This window comes from Felis catus, chromosome X, assembly GCF_018350175.1.
Source record: "Felis catus isolate Fca126 chromosome X, F.catus_Fca126_mat1.0, whole genome shotgun sequence".
In the NCBI taxonomy this organism is placed as follows: Eukaryota; Metazoa; Chordata; class Mammalia; order Carnivora; family Felidae; genus Felis; species Felis catus.
In genome coordinates, this window is record NC_058386.1 from 8,132,578 (window position 1) to 8,154,028 (window position 21,451).

At 46.4% G+C, this 21,451-nt stretch overlaps 1 protein-coding gene across 5 annotated transcripts in view; it reads right to left on the reverse strand.

The window, feature by feature from the left end:
• Nucleotides 1–21,451, reverse strand: part of ARHGAP6 (Rho GTPase activating protein 6) — a 532,244-nt gene that overhangs the window by 11,018 nt on the left and 499,775 nt on the right. For all 5 annotated transcript variants that reach the window (XM_045050342.1, XM_019823543.3, XM_023248925.2 and 2 more), the window contains 2 exons: nucleotides 19,428–19,607; nucleotides 6,579–6,676 (listed from right to left, as the gene is read on the reverse strand). In XM_045050342.1, coding sequence (XP_044906277.1) covers nucleotides 6,579–6,676; nucleotides 19,428–19,607 — 278 coding nt within the window. The remainder of the gene's footprint in view (nucleotides 1–6,578; nucleotides 6,677–19,427; nucleotides 19,608–21,451) is intronic.

The following is a 21,451-nucleotide window of genomic DNA, read 5'->3' on the forward strand; positions in this document are numbered from 1 at the left end:
TCACGGCCAGGGACGCGAGCAGAAATGCACTCGTGCAAAGCGACCCCTTTGTAAAAGTGGGTGCTCACACAGGGTTCCCTGGGTGGCGGGCAGGGCACTAATCTCCTGCCAACGACTCTCCTAGAGGAAACGAGGAGGTCACACGTCTCTCTAGCAGTCGAGGCAGTAGGGCTTGAGACCCTTCTAAAATGTATTTGAGAAACGGTATCCAGCATTAGTTAACTACCAATAGTCAAATGCTGTGTTTACACTTGGGGTCAATGGCCCTCTTAAGCGTTTAAGGCGGTTTCCACCCATCACTTTGTTTTCTCAGCAGAGGTCAGTAAGGCGGTGGCCAAATGCGCCCAACAACCCACGTGCGAGGAGTGCCTTTGCACGTGGGAGTCCGCCAGTTGGTAAACGAAACGAAACCATTTTATTCGCTTCTCAGGACTCCCACGTCCCGCACGGGCAGTGCAGAGGCTACAAGAAACTTTGGTGTCATCCCATTGCTTTATCATCGAATCTACCTGGAGACAAATCCGGAACCCCCACCGCCATCGCCTTTGCTAACATTTGCCCCTAAGATGATTCAGGTCTATGGAGACAATTTTTTTTAAGTTCAGTGCTGCAAGTGAAGGCAATTAACTTTTTGTATTTGTTTATGTAAAATATTTCACCAGCGGTTCGCTAAGATGAGCGAATGGTTTCAAAGCGCGTAGCGGGCCCTCTGTGTCTTGGAATTGAGCGGACGGGTTGCCCGTCGACACGGGTTTGCCTCCACGAGACCTGAACGCACAGCGGGCACGGCCGGTCTCAGCTAACCAAATACGCACGAGATAGATATGGAGAGTGAAGCGCTTTCTCACCCTTAGCTGGTCCCTCCAGGTCAGGGTGTTAACACGCCGCTGGCAGGGGACTGTGGGCAGGCCTGCACTGCAGCTGGAGGCACAGAACTCGTTCTGCGGATAAATGGAAAACTCTGGTTCAATCACCGGATGTGGCAGCCCAGCCCCCTGCTGAGCTCTTCCCCAGCGAGAAACATCCTCAGAGATTTCAAGCACGCGTCGGCTTCTTCCTTGGCTTCGTCGCTCAACTGATAAAAGCTCAGTCTGCTGGGACTCAGAGCACATACCCATCTCACACACTATTAATCGCACGGGGACATTCGAACTTACCCAGGGCTCGGGTGAAATTTCTCCCCTCATTTTGAGCTCTCGCTAACTCCCTCCTGATAGCCATGGCACACGAAGGCATTTATGAGAGGCGCAGAGAAAACAATGCTGACTCCCGTCCCTTTTTGTACAGTGTGCCTCATAAGACATCTTCCAGTTAGTATTCTGCAAGTTTATAAAAGAAGTTGCGAATCATCGTAAAGGCGTTCGGAGAAAGAGGTGATGCGATCGATTCTCGCTTCGTTTTGAATTGGCTTTCCGTAGAAGGCACATTCACGCTTTTTGGAATTTTTCATTCTGGAATTTCCGATTCCACATGCATTTCTCCTGAAGTCGTCTGGCTGAAAAGGCTTTCTTTTTTTCTATTATTTTTTTTAATGTTTATTTAGTTTTGAGAGACAGAGAAACAGAACCTGAGCGGGGGAGGAGCAGAGAGAGAGAGGGAGACACAGAATCTGAAGCAGGCTCCAGGCCTGACGCGGGGCTCGAACTCACGAACTTTGAGATCATGACCTGAGCCGAAGTCGGATGCTGTTATACTATACTGAGAAAGTCTGATTTCTCGTCTCTCAGAATTTCCTGAGAACTTTTTGACCTTACAAATCCTAGGAAAAGGAAAAGTGAAATCATAGCCCATCCTGTAGCGCTCCATGGTTTTGTGGAGGAAGGCATTCTCAAGGACAGTCTTGGAAAGGTTAAACGAAATTATCTACATGATATTTCTTTGATAATTTCAATGTGACGCCTTGAATTATGAGAAAGCCTAACGCTCCTCCATCATGAAGAAGGTAGATTTTTTTTTTTATTCAACAGGAGGAGAATCTGGTTCAAGAAAACAATTACCTTTCACTCCCAAACGCAGTGAAATTTGTTTTCTTTCCATTTTGCTTCCAGAATATAGTAGGAAAATGCTATATTTAGCCTTGCATGCCACATAGGTATGCATGGTTGTTTGTGATTTTTTAACGGTTAGCTTTTTTTCCCAGAACATTAAAGCAGCTGAAAGCTATTGAAAAATTGAAAAGTCGGCACATTAGGACTTACATCATTATATTAGGGTGAAATGCTTTATTTGCGCCCAAACAGAATTGTACTATTTAGTTCAGCTTAACTTAATTAAAACTTATTTAGGATTGTTACTTGCTCAGGAGAAACTGTCAAACAGCAGTTCTCCTGGTTAAAAAATAAGATAAGCAAAGAAGTATTTTCAAAGCATCACTGATGGGTTTGCTTCCATTTAGGCCAGCATACACATTTTCCCTTTGGCTTTGGGGTCCATGGTGGCTCAGCGTGGCAGTGGCCTTTAAAAAATTTTGTTTAACATTTTGCTCATCGTAGATTTTGGTGTTAACTTTGATTTTAAAAAATATGACAGGTCCACATCGTTCATTTTGATGCCTGAATTTTTATTTATTTATTTATTGCAAATGTTTTACTATTTATTTTTGAGAGAGAGAGCGTGAGAGAGGGAGGGGCAGAGAGGCAGGGAGAATGGATCGGAAGCAGGCTCTGCACTGAGAGCGCGGAGCCCGGCGTGGGGCTCGAACTCGCGAACCGTGAGATCATGACCGGAGCTGAAAGCAAGAGTCGGACGCTCAACCGACTGCGCCACCCCGGCGCCCCAACACCTGACTCTGTAGCACACCCTCCACTTGGGCACCTACGTGAGTGCCTCACTCTCCTCGCCCTGCTCTGGGCCCTGCTTTGGTTCTTTTCTTCTGTTGCAAATGCCGGAGTCCCACATGCCTCGTCCTCTTTGATTTACCTTCCATTCTCATCCCCTACCTCCTTACATCCCTAAATCAAAGGAAGGGGATCTATTTTGAGTGTCTTTGAAGAAAAGAGCATATAATTCTAATAAATATTCCAGACAAGCGATGAAAATACTGGAAGTCTTGCATTGTTAGTAATATAAATCTCTTCCAATCTCCCTTTGGTATTCCGTTTTGGTTGAAGCCAAAAATCTAAGTAGACAAGCACGAGAAAAAATCACGAGTCCTCCTTCCGCCGCCCCAATGCTGTCGTCGCAGAAGAAGAGAAAAGCTCAAACCAGGACAAAGCATTCAATTCCCAAATATCACTAAATGTTTGCTCCTTCAAAACAGAAATTATCGTAAATATGTTCTTGTTCTTGGTTCTGCACTCTTTTGAAAACTCGTTTTGCCACTCCCCATCCCATCTTGTGCAGTCTCCACTCGGGGCACAGGAGTCCACAGCTTTATCTAGGTATGTGGGCCGATGGCACAGAACAGAGGCTTCGGGTCACCTTCCCACTTGTGTGTCTTTTCACCCTCACCCCTCACTCTGTTCCAGAACCAACACCGCCATCCCGACGCCGACTGGATCAGGCCGGTACCGGTGGGCTTTGCCATTAGACACCACTGCAATTTAAAGCGGATGGCTTCCTTTTGCATCATACTGCCTTCAGTGGTTGCTGTCTCGTGGATAGAAAGGTAGAAAGCAGTGACACCCAAGTCTTTGGTAAGTGGTTGCAAATGAACAAAATGGTGAGATTCGAAGTAACATGGTAGCAATCATTGACATTTATTAAGCATTCGTTAGAAATCAGATACTCTTCTAATAGCACAACAACTCTGTTTTACCTCTGCTTTACAGATGAGGGGACCGAGACAGAGAGAGACGAATCTATTTACCCAAGACCACACAGCTAAGAGCAATCTCCTGTCACTGTAATTCGTTGCCATCACTTCTTAATTTAAGTGCCACCCCAAGCCTGCCGTTTAAGGGCTTCTGTGCTCTGTGCCAGCCAACAGTTTCCTTAATCACTCCCACAGCCAGTTGACGGAGTTATTGTTATGTCCAGGCCCTGGTTCAAGCTTCCCAAGTGTCCAGGTCTCTTGACACCTCTCCGGTCTTCAAAGTTCACTGCAAATCCTTGCTCTTCTCAGAAGCCATCGCTGAGACGATAGGTCACATCTCTTTCTCTTCTCCAAACTCCAGGTGGATTTATGGTCCGGAGTGTTGGTTCCCTTCCTTCGTCAATGCAAAGACCCCCTTTAAATGTCAGAAAATCACCTGCCTCAAATATAGTACCGTGTGATGGCAAATACGTAGTATCTAACGTGGCAGAACAGTAGAACCACAGGGGAGATTGAAAAAATTCCTAATGTCCAGACTGTACCCTAGAACAAACGAATCCAATCTCTAGGGGTGGCGCTCAGGTGTGGTCATTCTCAGGCTCCCCAGGGCATTCAAATGGGTAGGCAAGTCTGAGAACCAATGAGCCAGCACGTATCATTCCACACTCTGTGACACACTTCCTAACATGATTCGCATTATTTTTTATCCTTGAAGGCCTCCTTCAACGAGTCTGTAGGCACCTAAAGTTAGGAATATGCCTGATATTTTAAGCTTTTGGTATTGAAAGTGTGGATCACAGACCAGCAGCATCACAGACTCCCTCCCCAAGATCTACTGATTCAGATCACCAGGGGGGCTTTGTAACAAGATCTCCTGCTGATCTGTATACACAGTGAGGCTTGAGAAGCGTGTTTAAGGTATGAAGACACTCTCTACAGCTCAAGGGTGGGACTCTCAAACCTCAAAAGACAACCAGGATGAAATAAGTATTTATTTACGTATTTTTACTTCACGACATCATTATCAACCCTTCTGGGCTTCTCCTTGGCCTGTACCTAGAGGAAAACAAACACTCCCTCTCTCCCTTACTAAGAAAGTCATCCCCAAATGTTTTCTGTTCAACGATGCTAGTCTCTGACATCCACGGAGCACCAGTGAGCTCACCTCCCTTCCCTTGAACCCCTGACACACACCTATGATCATGGCCTAGGGTCGGCTTGCCTTGACCTTACAATTCTCATTCTTATAGGGATAGGGAACGGGAGAGGCTAGATAACTATGCAGCTTGGGATGGGCCTAACACATACGCTGCTTCCTTTCCCTAAGAGTAGAGAAAGAAAAGTTCACTTCTTGGCCTTTATATGCAAAGAACATACCTGAAAACCACATAAAAATGACTTTCATCTACCATTCTTCAAAGCACAATATTTATACATTTAAACACACCATCTAAAAGCGGAAATTTGGCAAGTCAACATCAGTGGTTTTTTTAGGTGTGTGTTGTCCAGCTTTCCCACAGAGTACCCAGGGAACGTCATACATGCAGCTTAACGAGGGACTCACGAACAGAAATGCCATCATGTCTGTTTTCTGGCGTGGGGAGGGAAAGGAGTGAGTTCATTAAAATTCTGGTGATACGAGATCTGCTGTGAAGAAAAGCCATTTGCGTTAGTTTCAATTAGAACTTACACCTTGATGATGGTTAGAAATCTAGGAAAAATTTAAGAAGAGCAAGACCATGAAATACCAGCCCATTAAGACAATTTGAATGTATTTTTAGTCACTCGTCGCTCTTGGGGCTTGACTCCAGGCAGAGTGTCTTACTCGAACCAGAATTTGGCCTGATCATCAGTGGCACAAGGATGATTTTTTGAAAAGTGCATGTGAAATAGTTTCAAATGAAAATTCATCTATCGAATTCAACATCGACATAAAGGGACAACTCAACACGTGTTGGTATTTGTAAGACACCATTGAATAGGACATACCATTATTTTATACAGAGCCGAGAAAGGAAAAATGCTATGGATTACATCAGGACACGCCATTGATTGTCAGATGACTCTCAGTTTCAGAGACGATAAAACGTGGGAAGAAATGTGTCTTAGAGTTGTTGCAATTCGGTATATTAAAAGCATAACATAAATGGCATTTTCATGAGAGGATGACAACTTTTCATGCCACAGATTTAAGGTTTGGTGTCATGGCAGCAACATCGCTCCTGGATAACGATGCAAGACTACCCTCTTAACTGGCTTTGCCAAATGCTCAGCACCCCCATACGTGCTGCCTTTCTACCAAATAGTTGGGATTAATCCTAAAATCTGACTAATGTAAAACAGCCAATGCTCTTCCTTTGGAGGCGAAATGGCGGCAAACCACAGCCTACGGCACGGCATTCATTTTATTCATTGCAAACATGGCGGCATGTGGAGAGCAGTGTGCGTTTTTACCAAAAGGACGTCAGCTGCGAAGAGAAATGACACAAGTAAGATGCACTGAGGTGCATCACAGTCCTTCGAGCTTCTTGCCAGTGATTTAGTTCTTTTTCCCCAGTAAACACAGTCAAAAAGACCTTGCGGGGCTAGAAAAAGCCAAAAATGAAACAGAAGGCTCCCATAAGGCACGTTCTAATTTAATAAGTGGGTTAGTCCTACTGAAGCATTTTTCTGGATAGGTGGACTGACAAGATTCCCCAGGAAGTTGCCAAAATTCCACTTCAAGTCACCCTGCATGGAGTTACATAAACCTCTTGGATTCTCTAGAAAAGGACAGAGGAATCCCCACGGCAGCTTTGGAAGAGGGGGTGAGTGGCATACTCACGATGACTGGGAGGCCTTTCTTCTGAGTAAATAGTCCACCACATCGGGGTCGGTCTCCAACAGGCTGATCAGGACTTCGTTCTGGAGATCTGGCGGAACCTGGAGGGGCCAGACGTTGAGGTGTCAGTCAAACCATTCCAGAAGGGGGAGAACTAGGGTCACTGGCGACTTTACGGTAACATAAAACAGAGCCTAAAAGGTCGTAACAGAGCAGAGTGGTTCACCAGTTAAAACCAAACTTATACCAAGCCATAAAGCCAGTTTAATTCTTAGGACAAAGTGGATGAGTGCCAAAAAGTCATACTCAATCCACATTGTCGCACGTCCTATTATGACTGGAGATATAGCCTACTCACTTGGATACCTCTGTGCTTAGACTAGATTTTCTTGGCTTTGAATAAGCAAGACATCATGGTCAAGAGGGATGGTGTTCATAATTTATCGTCCAAATTATGCCAAGACAACGGACATAGATTATAATTGTTTTGGGCAGTTCTGGAACATAGGTTTATTAGGAGGGCGGCCCTTGAGCCAGACCGTGTTTGAGTCCTAGTTTCGTTTATTAGCTGTGGGACCTTCGGCAAGGTACGAGACCTTTCTAGGTCTCCGTGTCCTCATCTGCAAAATGGAGAGAATGAGGTCCTCGCCACAAACGGTTGCTGGGGCGATCAAATGACTTACTACATGTCGAGAACTTAGAACAGTACCTGGCAGAGACCAAACATGCGAAAACATGCCGATGACTATATCTGCACATGTCATTTTGTCACTCGAAGCCTGCACGTCCCCCCCTCCTCGCATCCTGGTCCATGGACAATGAAAAGGCTCTCTCGCTTTGGAATCTGACAAGGCATTCACTAGAATTCTGTGGGTGAGCGCCACGTGTTTCTCTAGGCTAGTCCACAGCGTGTTAGAAGACGGTCTTACCATGTTAAACCGCTTGTGTGAAAATGTTGTGTGAGGAAAGTCTGAACTCCACTCCACTGGGTTTTCTACTCTATAGACGCTGGTAGCTCAACTAATGGAAACTCAAGTTATTGAGAGAAAACAAAATTTCCGTCTGGTTCTCGCATACGAGGACTCAGCGACCAGGCTCTTCAAAACTGCAGGGACAAGTGTTCACAGAATAAGGGGGCTGGTGGAGGAGTTTGCCTCCTGCCCCTTGCAGAACTCAAGTCTTCTTGAGCTCTGAGAAGCTGGAAACAATTTTATTAATAAAAACAGGGATGACAAAGCAACAAAACGCTTTCCTTCTCTCCTAAACCTGTCCCTCCCACTTCATCCCGAATCTTCATTAATCACAGTGCCAAACCCTACTCACACAAACTCAAAATCTGGGTTGCGTTCAAGCTTCTCTGTGTCCTTTCCCCTCCCTGTGCAGAACCAGGAGATCTATTCGATTTCATCTCTGTGAGGCCTGTTCCTACCTTCCCCTCTCTTCCATTCCATTGCAGTGATCCAAGTTTGAGCCCTCATGACCCCTTTGCAGCGGGCATCTGTTGGCCATTACCAGCTTCCATTTCCCTCTTGTTATAGCAGTTATGCCCCAAGTCCCCCAACCCTTAGCTCAGGGGTGACGCGTAAGCTGGTCTAAGGCCGCCATCATTCCCTTCCCAGACTACCACAGCTGCCTGTGGGATGGGTGTGCGGCCCCAATGGAGGTCACAAAAAGCCGGGAGGGTTTCCCTGAGGCATCTGAGGAGGCAATGTGGGGCCAGAAGCCCCAGAGGGCCTCAAGACTGTGCTGACGGTCCAAGAAACAACGCCAAGAAATGGAAAGAAAGAAAAGGGTCTGTTGACAGCATTTGAGTCCTAGGTACAGCTCTGCCTGGAGCCATATTTGCCTGTGGATTGTTCAGCTGTGTGGGCCTCAAGTTCCTTACAGCACTTAAAAGTTTTTAGTCCGAAAGAAAGATACGTCCTCGATGAACCCGCGACGCAGCAACTTGCTAACCTGTATACCCTCTGTTCCCTTCACCTCCGGCATCAAGTTTCTTCTCTGTGGGGTTGTGGCAGAGGTCTAATCAAGGCGCCTGCTCAGAAACCTTTTTATCCCCACTGCCGCCGCCCTCGACTTGCTCGCTGGTCTTTGCCATTTTGTCCCCTGGCAGGCATCCTCACACACTCTCCCTTGGCACCCCTGCACTTCTCCCCCGGGCCTCTCCCCACCCCGTTCCTTTAATTCATCACATAAATATTTGGCGAATGCCTCTCTTGAGTGCCAGGAGCTGGATGCTGGAACTCGGCTGCAAACCAAACAGACAGGAATCCCGCTCTCCTTGAAACCGACAACAAATATGGAAAGACCGGCATTCAACAAATAAAGAAAACATAGCACGGGTCGCACGGAGAGAAACGAAGCAGAGGAGGGCGATGGAGAGGGGGGTGGGGCGGGGCAGGGAAGTGCAATTTAAGTAGGATGCCAGGTCACAGAGAAACTGACATCTTAACAGAGAACTGAAGTTGATGAAGGACTTGGAGAAAATCACTCCAAGCAGAAGGAAGAGAACAATCTCAGGATCGTGAGTCACGAGCAGAGAGGGGGCCCGGCGAGGCTGGAAAGAATGAGGAAGGAGGCGAGCGGTAGGAAGTGGATCAGGTGGCCAAGGCCAGATGCTGAGGAGTCTTACGGGTCACGAGAAGGACATCTGCTCTCAATCTAGGCGGTGGGGGAGTCACTGGGGGTTTTGAGCAGAGGACTAACGTGAACTGTCACTGGCTGCCGCGTTGAGAGTAGGTTGCGGGGGAGCAAGGGGTGAAGCAGGGAGCGCAGAGAGGGGCCGTCGACCTCTCCAGAAGAGAGGGACGGAGGGCTGAACCAGGATGCTGAGCCGATGAGAAATCTTGGGATCTTGGCGACAGTGAAGATAGAGATGATAGCGTTAGCTAATTTGCCGGCTGGAGGGAGAAAGAGGGAGGGAGAGGGCGAACGAGAAAGGTGCCTGGAAGCACGGGGCTGCCACGGAGGCTGACTGGTGTACAGAAGCAGCAGCCAGAAGAGGCTGGAGGTCACGGCTAGGAGGGTGGCTTCGCTAGGGTAAGGGGGACTGGCCTGTGGGACACCCGAATGAAAGACAGATCTAGTAGGCAACTGGGAAGAGAAACTTGGGAGATATATACCGATGGCATTTAAAGCTCTGCGACCAAGCCTAATGGCCTGGGAAGGAGAAGAGAAGGGACAAGCCTTTGAGGTCAAGGCTGAGGGATTCTGTCCTCTTTACTGCATACATTAAAAAAATAAAAAGACCGATAGGGGTGCCTGGTTGCTCAGTCGGTTGAGCACCCGACTCTTGCTCTCAGCTCAGGTCTTGATCTCAGGGTCGTGAGTTCAAGCCCCGCCTGGGGCCCCACGCTGGAGGTGAAGCCTACTTAAAAGAAAAAAAAAAAAAAAAAGACGGATCATTTTTACCGTAAGTTTTTGCAACAGCACGGCCCAACAGATACACAGTATTATATCAATTTGTCAAAGAGCGATGCCTAAAGGGTAAAAATGAGAGGAGAGCTCCTGTTTAAAAGATGAACAGAAAGTGAAAAATAATATAAGCCCACAATGTATATCCTGAGCACTTTCTGAAAGAAATTCCCATGAGCAAATGAGGAAAAATATTTGCTTTTCATGCCGTTAAGTTTAATTAAAAATTTTCCATCCTTAGACACGTAATAAGAAATTTTGCTCCAAGCCCCCATTCATTCCCACTGAGGAATCGACAGCCTTCATGCATATCCTTCGGGGTGCTGCAAGCATCACAATATTAATTCTTTGAGGGCGTATGGTGTGTCTAATGATAAATTATTAACTTGGATACGCTATTAGAATAGGTTACGGGGAGCATCATTATTGAAAGCATAACTTTCCATAACATTCTGTTAAATCATTCTGTAATGCAGGGTTTTCACTCGTTCAACCGGGCTTGGTTCCCAACCAATTATAATCACTGCGGTTTATTTTGCGTAGCACGCACGACTTTTACTCGGTAACAAATGCAAATAGAAAGGGTCAGTGTTATACATCTATCTATAGTTTCTTTTTAAAAGACCCCCAATGCCATTTTGGCTCGGGGACAGTATTTGCAAGTAAGTAAAAAGATATCATTTAAAAATGTGGTTCCCCGTATTGTAGGAAGGATAGGGAAAATTCTCCTATGTATTATGTAAGACTGGCTACCCTGTACATGAGCCATTATTTTAATTCGTTTATTTATATCCCATCTTGTTACAAAACGATATAAAGCAGCTTTCAAAATTCATTTGATAACGCCACATTTGTTTGTTTGTCATTAAGGAATGGTACAGAAAATTGGGGCCAGTGGGAAAATGAGGACAGAGAATTGGAAAGGATGCCTGGCACGGACTTTTAATATTCGTACAACAGCCTCTGGTGCTGTTTGCTCAATAATCCCTCCAATCTTTGCCCCTATGTGTGTATTTAATTTGCTACTATTTAATGAAACTGTCAAACTACTGGCTCAGTTCAGCTGGATGAGCATTCATTTTCGGTGAAGTTCCGGACTTAAGAGAGAAACAAAAGTTGAGGGAATGAACGGACAGGAAACAGGAGCTTACGTAAGTCAGAAATATCCAGATAGACCATTCCTAGTTGCGCTCCATTGCAGGAATCGGGACGTTGTCAGAAGAATGTCTGAGTAAGATTCGACAGCCCCTGAGGTCCCGTTTTTATAAGCTTCGTTGCTTATTATCGATTAGTGTAAACTTGGATACATCCATGATCTTCTTTCGGATTCTGTTCCTGCATCTCAAAGTCCGGGCATATCCTATGTGTCCCATTTGCCTTTATGGAAGTGTGTGAGGATCAGAAAGGCTGACGGATTTGAAAGCACCTTACCAATTGCCAAGAGGCTTAGAATAAAAGATTCTATTTGAAACAGACAAAATAATTAATAAACTAAACACTTAGAAGAAAAAAATAAAAGCAGATAACACGGAGATGGCCTATATTTGTTCTGCGGCTTTTTTCTAGACTAACAGGCATCCATCTCTGCCTCTTTTCCCGTCCACTCACAGAGAAGCATCACTCTCTTCTCCTCTGCTTAACACTCGGGTGGGTGACCAAGTGGTGGGATTTCCTCTTGATATGTCTCTACTCCTGAACCCCCCCCCCCCCGAACTGCTAGAGTTAAAGTTTGTGACCAGTTGGCCGCTCATCTGCAATCGTCTTGAAGCCAACTCCACGTAGCTTCTCCCTTCTGGTTCCTTCTCTTCCGCCAGACCTCAAGACATCATTAGAAGGTAAGTCGCCTGAAGGCAGGGGTGGTCGGACTTGTCTGCCCAGAAGTGATACAGGCTCCCAGGGTTGTAATTCTCTTTCAGCTAGCCCCTTTCTCGGAGAGGGCAAGCACATGCCTGCCAATCCTGGCCAAGGTACCCCAAGTGGGGGTCTTGAAACATCTCTTTTCATCACGGGATGTGATGATGGCTGCGAGAGACACTGGAAATAACTGTGTCTTCTTTTTCCTCTTTGCTGCCTGCTCTTTTTTCTCCTGAAGCTCCTACCTGCACACCCATGACCGTTCACCTACTTACTCAAGTCAGTGTTATTAGACTCTTCCAGAACACCAGCTCGGGTGGTGTTTTCTACCCAATGGATGCTCAAAAAACGTTGTCGGAATGGCTACAAATAATAAGCAAAAGAACCCAGAATTATTGGTCTTTATGGTATACACTTGTTCTGTTAGCTTTGTATGGACGCTTCTCTCTGCTTATAAGAGAGTACCAATGTCACGTTCTAGCAAAATACCCTTGCTATTAATTTCTAGAGTTGGCAAACAAACTTCCGTTCCCAACTGAGGATCGTGGGAAATTTTCTGACACGTATGCAAACTACTGTTCCCGGTCATATAAAAATGAGGGGTGCCCGGCTGGCTCAGTCAGTAGAGCATGCAACCCTTGATTTCCGGGTCATGAGTTCGAGACCCACGCTGGGCACAGAGATAACTTTAAAAAATGAAAAATGAAACGTATGACTCCATATTCAAACACATTTTATCGTTTTTCTTCTGGGATTCTGTATACAGCCAAACGGAAACTAAGGAGGAGGATTGCGAAGAACACATTAGTTTTTAAAAATCAACCAGTTCTGCACATGTGAATGAAGAAACAAAACCCAGCCCCAGTGGCTTCTTCACTTACAATGTATTGTTTCACATCAAAATCTCTACTGGGTTTTAGTCAACTATTCAGTAAGTTTAGATATATTCCAAGGGTACCATTTATGGTTGTGTTTATCCGGAGACTCGACTCCTTAGCTTTTCATGTGTTCCTTCGGAGCAGAATGCTATTTCAAAAATCAAAAGAACTTTGGACTCTCCTGCTTCAGCGGAAAAATGTAAACAGTGCACATATGAAGGGATAAAACTGTCACGATCAAAATCCACCCGATCGAATTAAAAATGAAACCTTGAACGACTGCCTGGGGCATAACTGCCATGGTGTAGTTTATTCTATAAACCACAGAGAGGGGAAAATGGTTCAAGTTCTCTCCATTTACTAAGTCACTACAACAAACCATTAGGGGCTTCTCGAAGAGCAATTCCCAGGACACAGCCCTATCGTACTTGCCTCTGGGTGTTCCAAACCAATATCCGTCCCTTTGCGCTGGACCACGAAGGATGCTTTGGCATTTAAAACTGCAACACTTTCCAGCAAAAGTAAATATCACTGGAAGTCATGGTGACATTTTTTTAAGTTAACAAACACACTGAAAGCAATCACTTGAGCTGTTTATGGGAGCCAAAGCTCAAACGTGGGCAGGCCCAGCCTAGAATCTTCTGTGTCACTGTGGTGGAGGATGGATTCCTATTATGTAAGGGGCTCTGGGTGCATCTGGAGGGTCAGAATGCATTTAAGTTCAACACATTTTTCTTAAGTGCCCGATACATGCGTGTTTGGCAACGAGGGCACGTTACTGAACAAACAGAGTCGAGGAGCCCAGGACCCGTGGAGATGGGGAAGGTGGGGGGAGATGCCAGGAAGGATGACGAAGAAAAACTAGCAGTCCTTGCTCCACGGCCACAGGGTAAAGGCGGTGAAACCCACTAGGGCCTCCGCCCCTCCCTGCCTGTGTGGCGCCAGGGGTGCCTGCGTTCTGTCACTGTGGGCAGGGACCAGGTGAACAGGCTCCAGAAGGAATGGGAGCTGGCTCTCACAGCCACCTGCCGGCCTGGACATCCAGCGGGGCGGTGTTACGATTCGTCCAGAGGGATGAATGCTGTTAACAGCACTCTGCTCCCCATTTTCAAACGGGCTAAAATTGTCTCTCTCTTCCTCCTCCAAATGGACTCCACATGCGAGACACCCTATTAATGCACCTTGTCTTTGGGGGGCCTCATGCTGTAGAAATAATTCACTTAGCTGCCGCGTCACTTGGGCAAACTCTCTTGGCTTGCTCCTCACGACACGGTGCTGCTGAGGTACACAAAGACCGGCCTGAGCCCTGGGACATAAGCAGTGGTTATTTAAAAAAGAAGTAAAAAAAAACTACACAGGGGTGCCTGGGTGGCTCAGTCGGTTAAGCGTCCAACTTCGGCTCAGGTCATGATCTCGTGGTTTGTGAGTTCGAGCCCCGCGTCGGGCTCTGCGCTGACAGCTCACAGCCTGGAGCCTGCTTCGGATTCTGTGTCTCCCTCTCTGTCTCTGCCTCTCCCCAGCTTGCACTCTGTCTATCTCTCAAAAAAAAAAAAACCAAAAAACAAAAAACCCAAAACATTAAGAAAAAAAAAAAGCAACAGTGGTTGTATGAAAAAGGAAATGGAAATCATATAGAATTCTCCAGATACGTTGGTAGGGGGTGGTTTCCCATTTGATGACCCGGATCCCTGTTTGACTCCCTTGGACTTGGCACGCAAAAGCGGTTTTAAGAAAATGCAATTTGCATCGGGGAATGGAGAGAACACCAAGCGGGGCTTGGCCTCCGAGCCTGGAATCCTCGTGTCGGCCTGTGACCCTTGCTCCGGGTTGTTCTCAGTTGAAAATTCCCATGTGCGCGGGGCTGGTCCCCAGCTCCGGCTGACGAAGCAGCGGGGTGGGAGTGCGCTGGTGTTCCCTCCCACGTCTCCGCGGCACGCTGGGCTCTTCACGGGCCTAGAAGGGGGTGCCGGCTCCACTTGCCCTCTCTCCAAAAAGGAGCCCGGGGAGGAATCAGTTAGTATCGGCCCTCAGAATGGGCTGACAGTTCTCTCCACTCTGCTCTGAAGCTCTTACTGATTCCAGGAGCAGCAGTGACTTTTCTCTGGAGTTGCCAGCCTCGGTTATGTTATGTATGTCTGAGCAACGACTCTCAGAACGATGCACACGCCAATGATTTAGTCGGGGAATGCCTTCTGCCTTACAGAGATACCAGAGACTGTTTCTGGATATGCATGACCCTTCTCTTTTATTTCCAGTGTTCCCAGAGAGCATCATTTCACGTTATCCAGTTATTCAACTGTTGATGTGCGAAATACAGGGTCATAATTTAAAGGCGAGGGGATCTAAGGGGTATGGGCACTGAACCAGAAACAAACAAACAAACAACAGAAATGCGTATTTTTCTGGCAATATATTGTTGCACTTATTCAACCAATAATATATTATTTGCCTTTTGGAGCGCCAGTGGACAAAAGAAGTGAGAATCCCTGCCTTCAGAAAGTTTGCACGTTCTATCAGGTTTCAACAAGCACAAGAAATAAGTAAGTTATACAGCGAGTTAACAGGTGACGGGTGCTAGGGACTCTATACATGTGGGAGCAGGTCATGCTTCTACAGAGCCGGCAGGGCGGGCTTTGCCACAGAGGCGACACCTTTAAAAGTGCTGTGATAGGGCAGCGTCTTATCAATTTCATGTAAGAAGAGCAGTGATCTTTCTTTTTTGCGTGCCTAGTCTATGTCAGTTCTTGTCCCAAGCGTCTTACAGTGTCATTTCTAATTCTCAAAATGATCCTATAAATTAGGTGACTTCATCTCGCTTTTGTACTACGGGAGAACGAAGGCTTAGTGACGTCGAGCATGGGCCCGAGATCCCACGGCAAATATACAGCCGAGCACGGATTTGAATTCTGGTAGCGCCTTCCCAAGCTCATGGTCTTTCCCGCCTCTTGGGGATTCCCCAAGATGTGGTTTCCCAAGGCGTGGTTCAGAGATGACCAGAAGGGCCAGGAGGCGTTCATGAGAACGTGTAGATTCCTGGGCCCCATCCCAGCGCTACCCCATCTGATTCTCTGGAGTGTGGCGCAGGAATCTGAAGGTTGGGCAAATTTCCTTGCCACCCTGCTGCACGCTCAAGTTTGAGAATGACTGTTACCATCTGCTGCCCTGAGTTTTGATAGCGTGCTCATGATGGCTGTTATCAGGACCTCTCTCCAGCTCTAGCATTTCCGAGCCAGCGTCCGAGAAGCAAACAACTGGTGTGCTAGCCCGTCCTAGCCAGACTCTGGAACCGTGCGTCAGCCTCTGGATCGAGGCGCCTGTTGCGTACGATGAGACAAAGCCAGGTTCTTCTCCGCCTTCTCTCATTAACTCACATACTGGCCATGTGGGAGAGGCAGTCCCAACATCAGAAAATGAAGGACATTACTGACACTCAGAACAAACCCTGGGTCCTCGCCAGGCCTCTGCGGGTCTCTCTAGCCCTTCTATCCATTCTTCGAAGGAAGCGCTGCCTCCAGGCAGGTGCATTCTGCCTTCACGGACAAACTCGCAGCCACCTTTTCTGACAGGTCTTCCTGTCTGATGCCAACGGGGAACAAAGCCTTCCTTTCGGAGCTCGTAAATCCTTCCGAAAGCTGTGAAACGGCACAACGGCTAACACACTTCAACCATCAGGCTTCAGCTTTCCTTGTTTGGAATTATTGTACCAATTCCGAAAGCTTCTTTAAAAACACAAAACAAAATGTGTCCGCCCACGCAGAGCAGCTGTGCCAACGCAGCCGTCGGCTTTGGTATAACCAACTAGATTCTGAAATGCCAAATATGCCAAGACAGCATACAAAGTGATGGGATTCTTTTGTGCTTTGTAGGAATAAAAGAGGCAAAATCAGTGTGAGGGCATAGAGCCACGCAGAGTTTAGAACTAGAAGGGAGCTTGGATCTTGTTCGTTCTAACCTCGTCCTTTGATAACTAAAGAGATGCAAATCTCAGAAGGTGACGTCACAAAGTTAACGTGTGGCAAAGACGGGGCTATAGCCAAGTTCTCTGACTCCAGAGTCGGTTTGCTTTTTACGGGCCCTGGCCTGGGGTCTCTGGCCCACCTCTCCCCCTACCTCACAATTTTTTTCCCTCAATACACAATTCCCATCATCTGTCTAAGGAAATCAAGAACGCTTATAGTAATGGCTCACATACTCTGACAAAGGTGTCCTTAATTCCCCCGCGTTTAAACCTTTTGCTATGTATAAGGAGTAAAGATTAACAATATGGAAATCATATGTCCCAGAACTACCATGGAGTCACTCATTAATTCAACCACTATCGCTCGGGTTTCTTCCATGTGTCAGGCACGGGGATAATGCTGTAAAGGAAGTAGATGGTAAAGGCCACAAATTCATCCTGTCATGGAGCTTGTGTTGTAGTGGGGAAACACGCAACAAACAAGAGAAATGAGTACAAACCCTGTGTTAGTAGTGATGAGTGTACGTGGTGGGCGGGGGGAGGGGCTGTGTCGTAGACAAGGTGGCCAGGAAAGGCCTCACCGAGAAGTAAAGGCCACAACTGGGGAGCACAAGTAGGAGCTACTACCCAAGAAGACTCTCAATATCAATCTCTACTGAGAACAGCAAGCGAAAAGCGTGTTTGGAAAATGCGGGAAAAGGTGGAAGACTGTGTTCTTCCGCTGTTTGTAGTACTCCGGGTGGCAGGAAATGGGAAGGAGGGGATTGACACAATGAAAATGGCGGCAACCGTGCTTTCAAGGAGGCCGAGACTGGTTGTGTTAGCATCCGACTGGATGAGGAATGCCCGATGGTTTGTGGTTTTATCTAAAGCACTTTGCTTAGAATATAGAATTTAGAGAACAGAATTAAGATTGGCAAGAGGTATTATTTTGTTAAAAAAAAAAAATCCAGAGAGCATGAAGTCATGCCAAAACGACTTGGCAAGATGATATGTGACTTAAAACTTGAAGAAAATGTTGAGAAGTTCAGATATTTGACTCATCCCAACGTGTAATTAATTATGAGCATTTTGGCTGAAGTGTGAAACTGATATACAAGCAATGACTAAGTCTACATTTTTTTGAGAGCTTATTGTGTGCAACACAGGGACGGCGCTTCAGAGAGTCAAAGACGAGCAAGAGCCCGCTCTGCCTCAGTGAACTTTTCATTGAATGTAAATCCCTTTTCTCTTCTTCCTGGGCACCCAGCAGGAATCCATTTCCCAGCTTCCCTTGCAGTTAAGTATGGCTTGCACGATGGGATCTGAGTAGCCATGATGGATGGCCCTTCTGGGTTCTCCCATAAAATCCTAGGGGGTCGCAGGGTCTCAAGATGCAAGGGGCTAAAGTCCCTAAATTGTTAGCTGCAAGGCCGTCTGACAAACATCTGATTAAACTTTATGTCAACAAGGTATTTACGTCTGTTGTGCAAAAATACTGAGACACGAGCCAGCTCATGTGGCCCGACTGATACAATTATTAATTAACATTTGCACAGAATTTTACAGTCTGCAGAATGTTTTCACATATCAAATGATTCTGGGCACCACCCTGGGACATAGGTCGTATTCTTATTTTTTTCCCACTTCACGGAAGCTGAAATCGATGCTTATTGAGCGCCGAGTTACTGGGTCACGATCACACAGGTAAGACACGGAGGGCAAAGATTCTAAAGCACCGGCTCTCAAATGTACAAAGAAAATATATAATAATTGGTGTCAGACAAGCATGGAAGTAAATCTAATGCGAGGCATTTGATAACTGTAGACGAAATACTAAGGAGATTCAAAAGAGGGAACTAGCATACTCGGGAAGAAGCCACACGAGGCTCTAGCAGAATAGGTAAGATTTATGATGAGTGCTTGCAAGTCGACAGGAGAAATGGGAGAGGAAACATGGAGAAAGTTCCTGTACATTCTGATATGCGACAGGAGTGGTGAACAGAAATAGAAGAGAGTTGGCATTTGTTCTGATGTTTCAAGGGAAGTGGGAGTGAGCGGGGTGGTGTTTCGAAGCAAAACAGGAACTGGTAATTCAATACAAATAAAAAAGAATATTTATTGAGTGCCTGCCAGACGGAGGGCCTTCCAAAAGTGCACAGAGGATACAGAGAGGAGATAACGAGGGCACAGCCCGTGTTTCAAATGCATTTATAAACTACTAAGGGAAATAGTCATAAATGACTGTAACACAATGTTGAGTAGGATAAACATCAATAAGAACAGTAATGGAGTTCACGGGACAGAGAAGTGACATGAGAAGGACACGGGAGAGAGAGGTGAGGCTTCGTGGAGCAGCTAGAATGTCAAGATGGACCTTGCAGGAGGTGCCATTGATGGAGACGGTCATGAATTACATGAATTCATGAGGGCCACACATAATTCCCCAAAGAAGGCTTTTATCAATACTTTTGAGCAAGGACATTGCTACCTGAATAATTAAATGACTCCAAATTGTGACCGTTGTTTAGGGGCCGGCGAAATGAAATTTATAACTTGGGTAGGTTTGTTTGAACATGGAATCGCAAATTTCCAGGGGCATCACAGCTACGTGAATTTCTACGTCTACTGAAACTGTCTGGTTGCCAACGAATTCAGGCAACGACCGGCACTCTAGAGCAGAACACGGTGTGCATGGGTCTCATTACGCCGCTAAAGAGAATTAATAGGCCATTTGCTGAGATGTCGTGCAAGAGAAGAGCCACTTACCATGAACAGGGCTTCATAATTTTCAATCATCTTCTGTACCACAGCGATGATGGCTGTGCTCTCCTCAGCCCGGGCTGAACTCTGGACCGAGAATTCTTTGTCTGAGGATTTCTGCTTGTGCAGCAGGTTGGGTCCAAATATGGTGGCCAAGTTTAGAGATGTCATTTTGTTCCCAGTGACCTACAAGAGCGGGGAATACAAGGATTGGTGTTATTTTTGCTTTTCAAACTGCTGGGTGGTTCGGTAATCGGAGGAACCTTTTCCCCTTTCTTTTCTGCAAGGACTGTATCATTTCTGGAAGAATCCACGAGGAGCACTGTCATTTTCCTTTTGCTTCGTATCTTGGATTGACTCTCATAGCTCCCTGTTCATTTCAATAGCATATTAAGCACAATTTTACATCTCTAAGGTATTCGTTGTGAAACCGGCACTCTATAAATGTCTACCCTGTCTGCTTTTAAAAACTACTGATGTCCGTCCATCCATCCATCTAACCAACCATCCATCCATCTATCCGCCAGCCAGCCCTCCATCTATCCCTGCATCCATCCATTCATCATCTCTCTATTAAATCACCCACTAAGCACCTACCATAGGCTATACAGTTTTCATGGATTCTCACTATTTAAACAATTTTCAACAATGATGACACTACAGTCCTTATTTTAAAGAGTTCACTTTCTAGAGGGGAAACAGACATATCAGGCCCAAGTGGTGAGTGCAAAGTATGAAGCTATCAGCTCTGGAGGCCCCAGGGACACTCCAAAGAGGTGGCAATATTTGCACAACACCACGAAGGAAGAAGCGGAGGGGCTGGGGCAAGGGACAGTTCCACTGCAGGAAGAACGCTGGATGCGAAAACAGAAACACGTAGAACACATCGAGGCATGCCAGTGCGGCAAAGGGCGCTGCAGGAGAGGCAGGCAAGGCCATTGCCGCGAGTCCCCCGGGGGGCTAAACTGCCCTTGAGCGAGAACCACCGATCCAGGCACATGTTTATTTCTCTTGTTGATACGAGTTGAAAATCGAGCAATGCAGGGATACATCCGGGAACCATGGCTGCTCAGCCTGGGAAGATGTGCCCAGCCTTCGAGGGGCACCCGGGCACACAGAGCAGAATTCAAGAGTCCGGGTTCACAGCCACGAGAGAGACTCCTGGTCTGACCCTTGTCCTGGGGAGCCCCGAGCTTGCGGCTACCCGGCCCTGCCATCCCCGCGTGGCCCCGAGTGGCACACAGTGGGTGCTATTTTTGGAAGGGGAGCCTGTTTTCAGGTTTCCTGCCAAGTGAAATGCTTTTGAATGGTCAACACTGGGAATTTGCAAGGAAGTGCTCTTTGTGTAGGACGGTTCAACTATTTTGTCTCTGTTTTATTTCATTCATACAAACCCTGCCATGTTTTTTCCCTTTATTTTTCATTTCTCTTCCTGGAAGTTTATGGCTAAGGATAAACTGAAATAGGTGTCATTTTCAAATCCATCCCTTGAGAGCTCAGGCATCTCGAGGGCCTCCCCTCCCCTCCTCTTAAAGTCCTATCAGGGTTTTCCCTGATTTTTTTTTTTAACATTAAGAAATAGAAGATTTTGTTTTCTTTTAAAAGAATGTTTAGTACAAGGACGATCCAGAACTCGGTTTCCGTGCCCTTCTTCTCCTGTTGCTATTCTGGGAATGCAATTCAATCCGTCTGTAAAATTGTACATAGATCCCAGCTGCAGACCATGCTGCTGGGGCTTGTTAACGCATTTTTGTTTTGTTTTGATCTGTCTTTGGTTTACGGCTTTTGAACCTGGAAAGGAGACTGTTCACAGCCAGCCTTCACTCTTGGGCTCGTGTGTCCGCATCTACGTATCCATATGTCGGTAGTTTACAGTTTGATTTTTGCCTCCCTCCACTGCGCTCGGCCTGTATTCTCTACCACCAAACATTAAGCCAACAACCTCTCTCTAGTTCCTCTCCGTCCGCTCCTACTTCGACCAGAGGGGTTTTTCGCTAATTCCCATCCCTGAACGGAGCTGACATTCGATC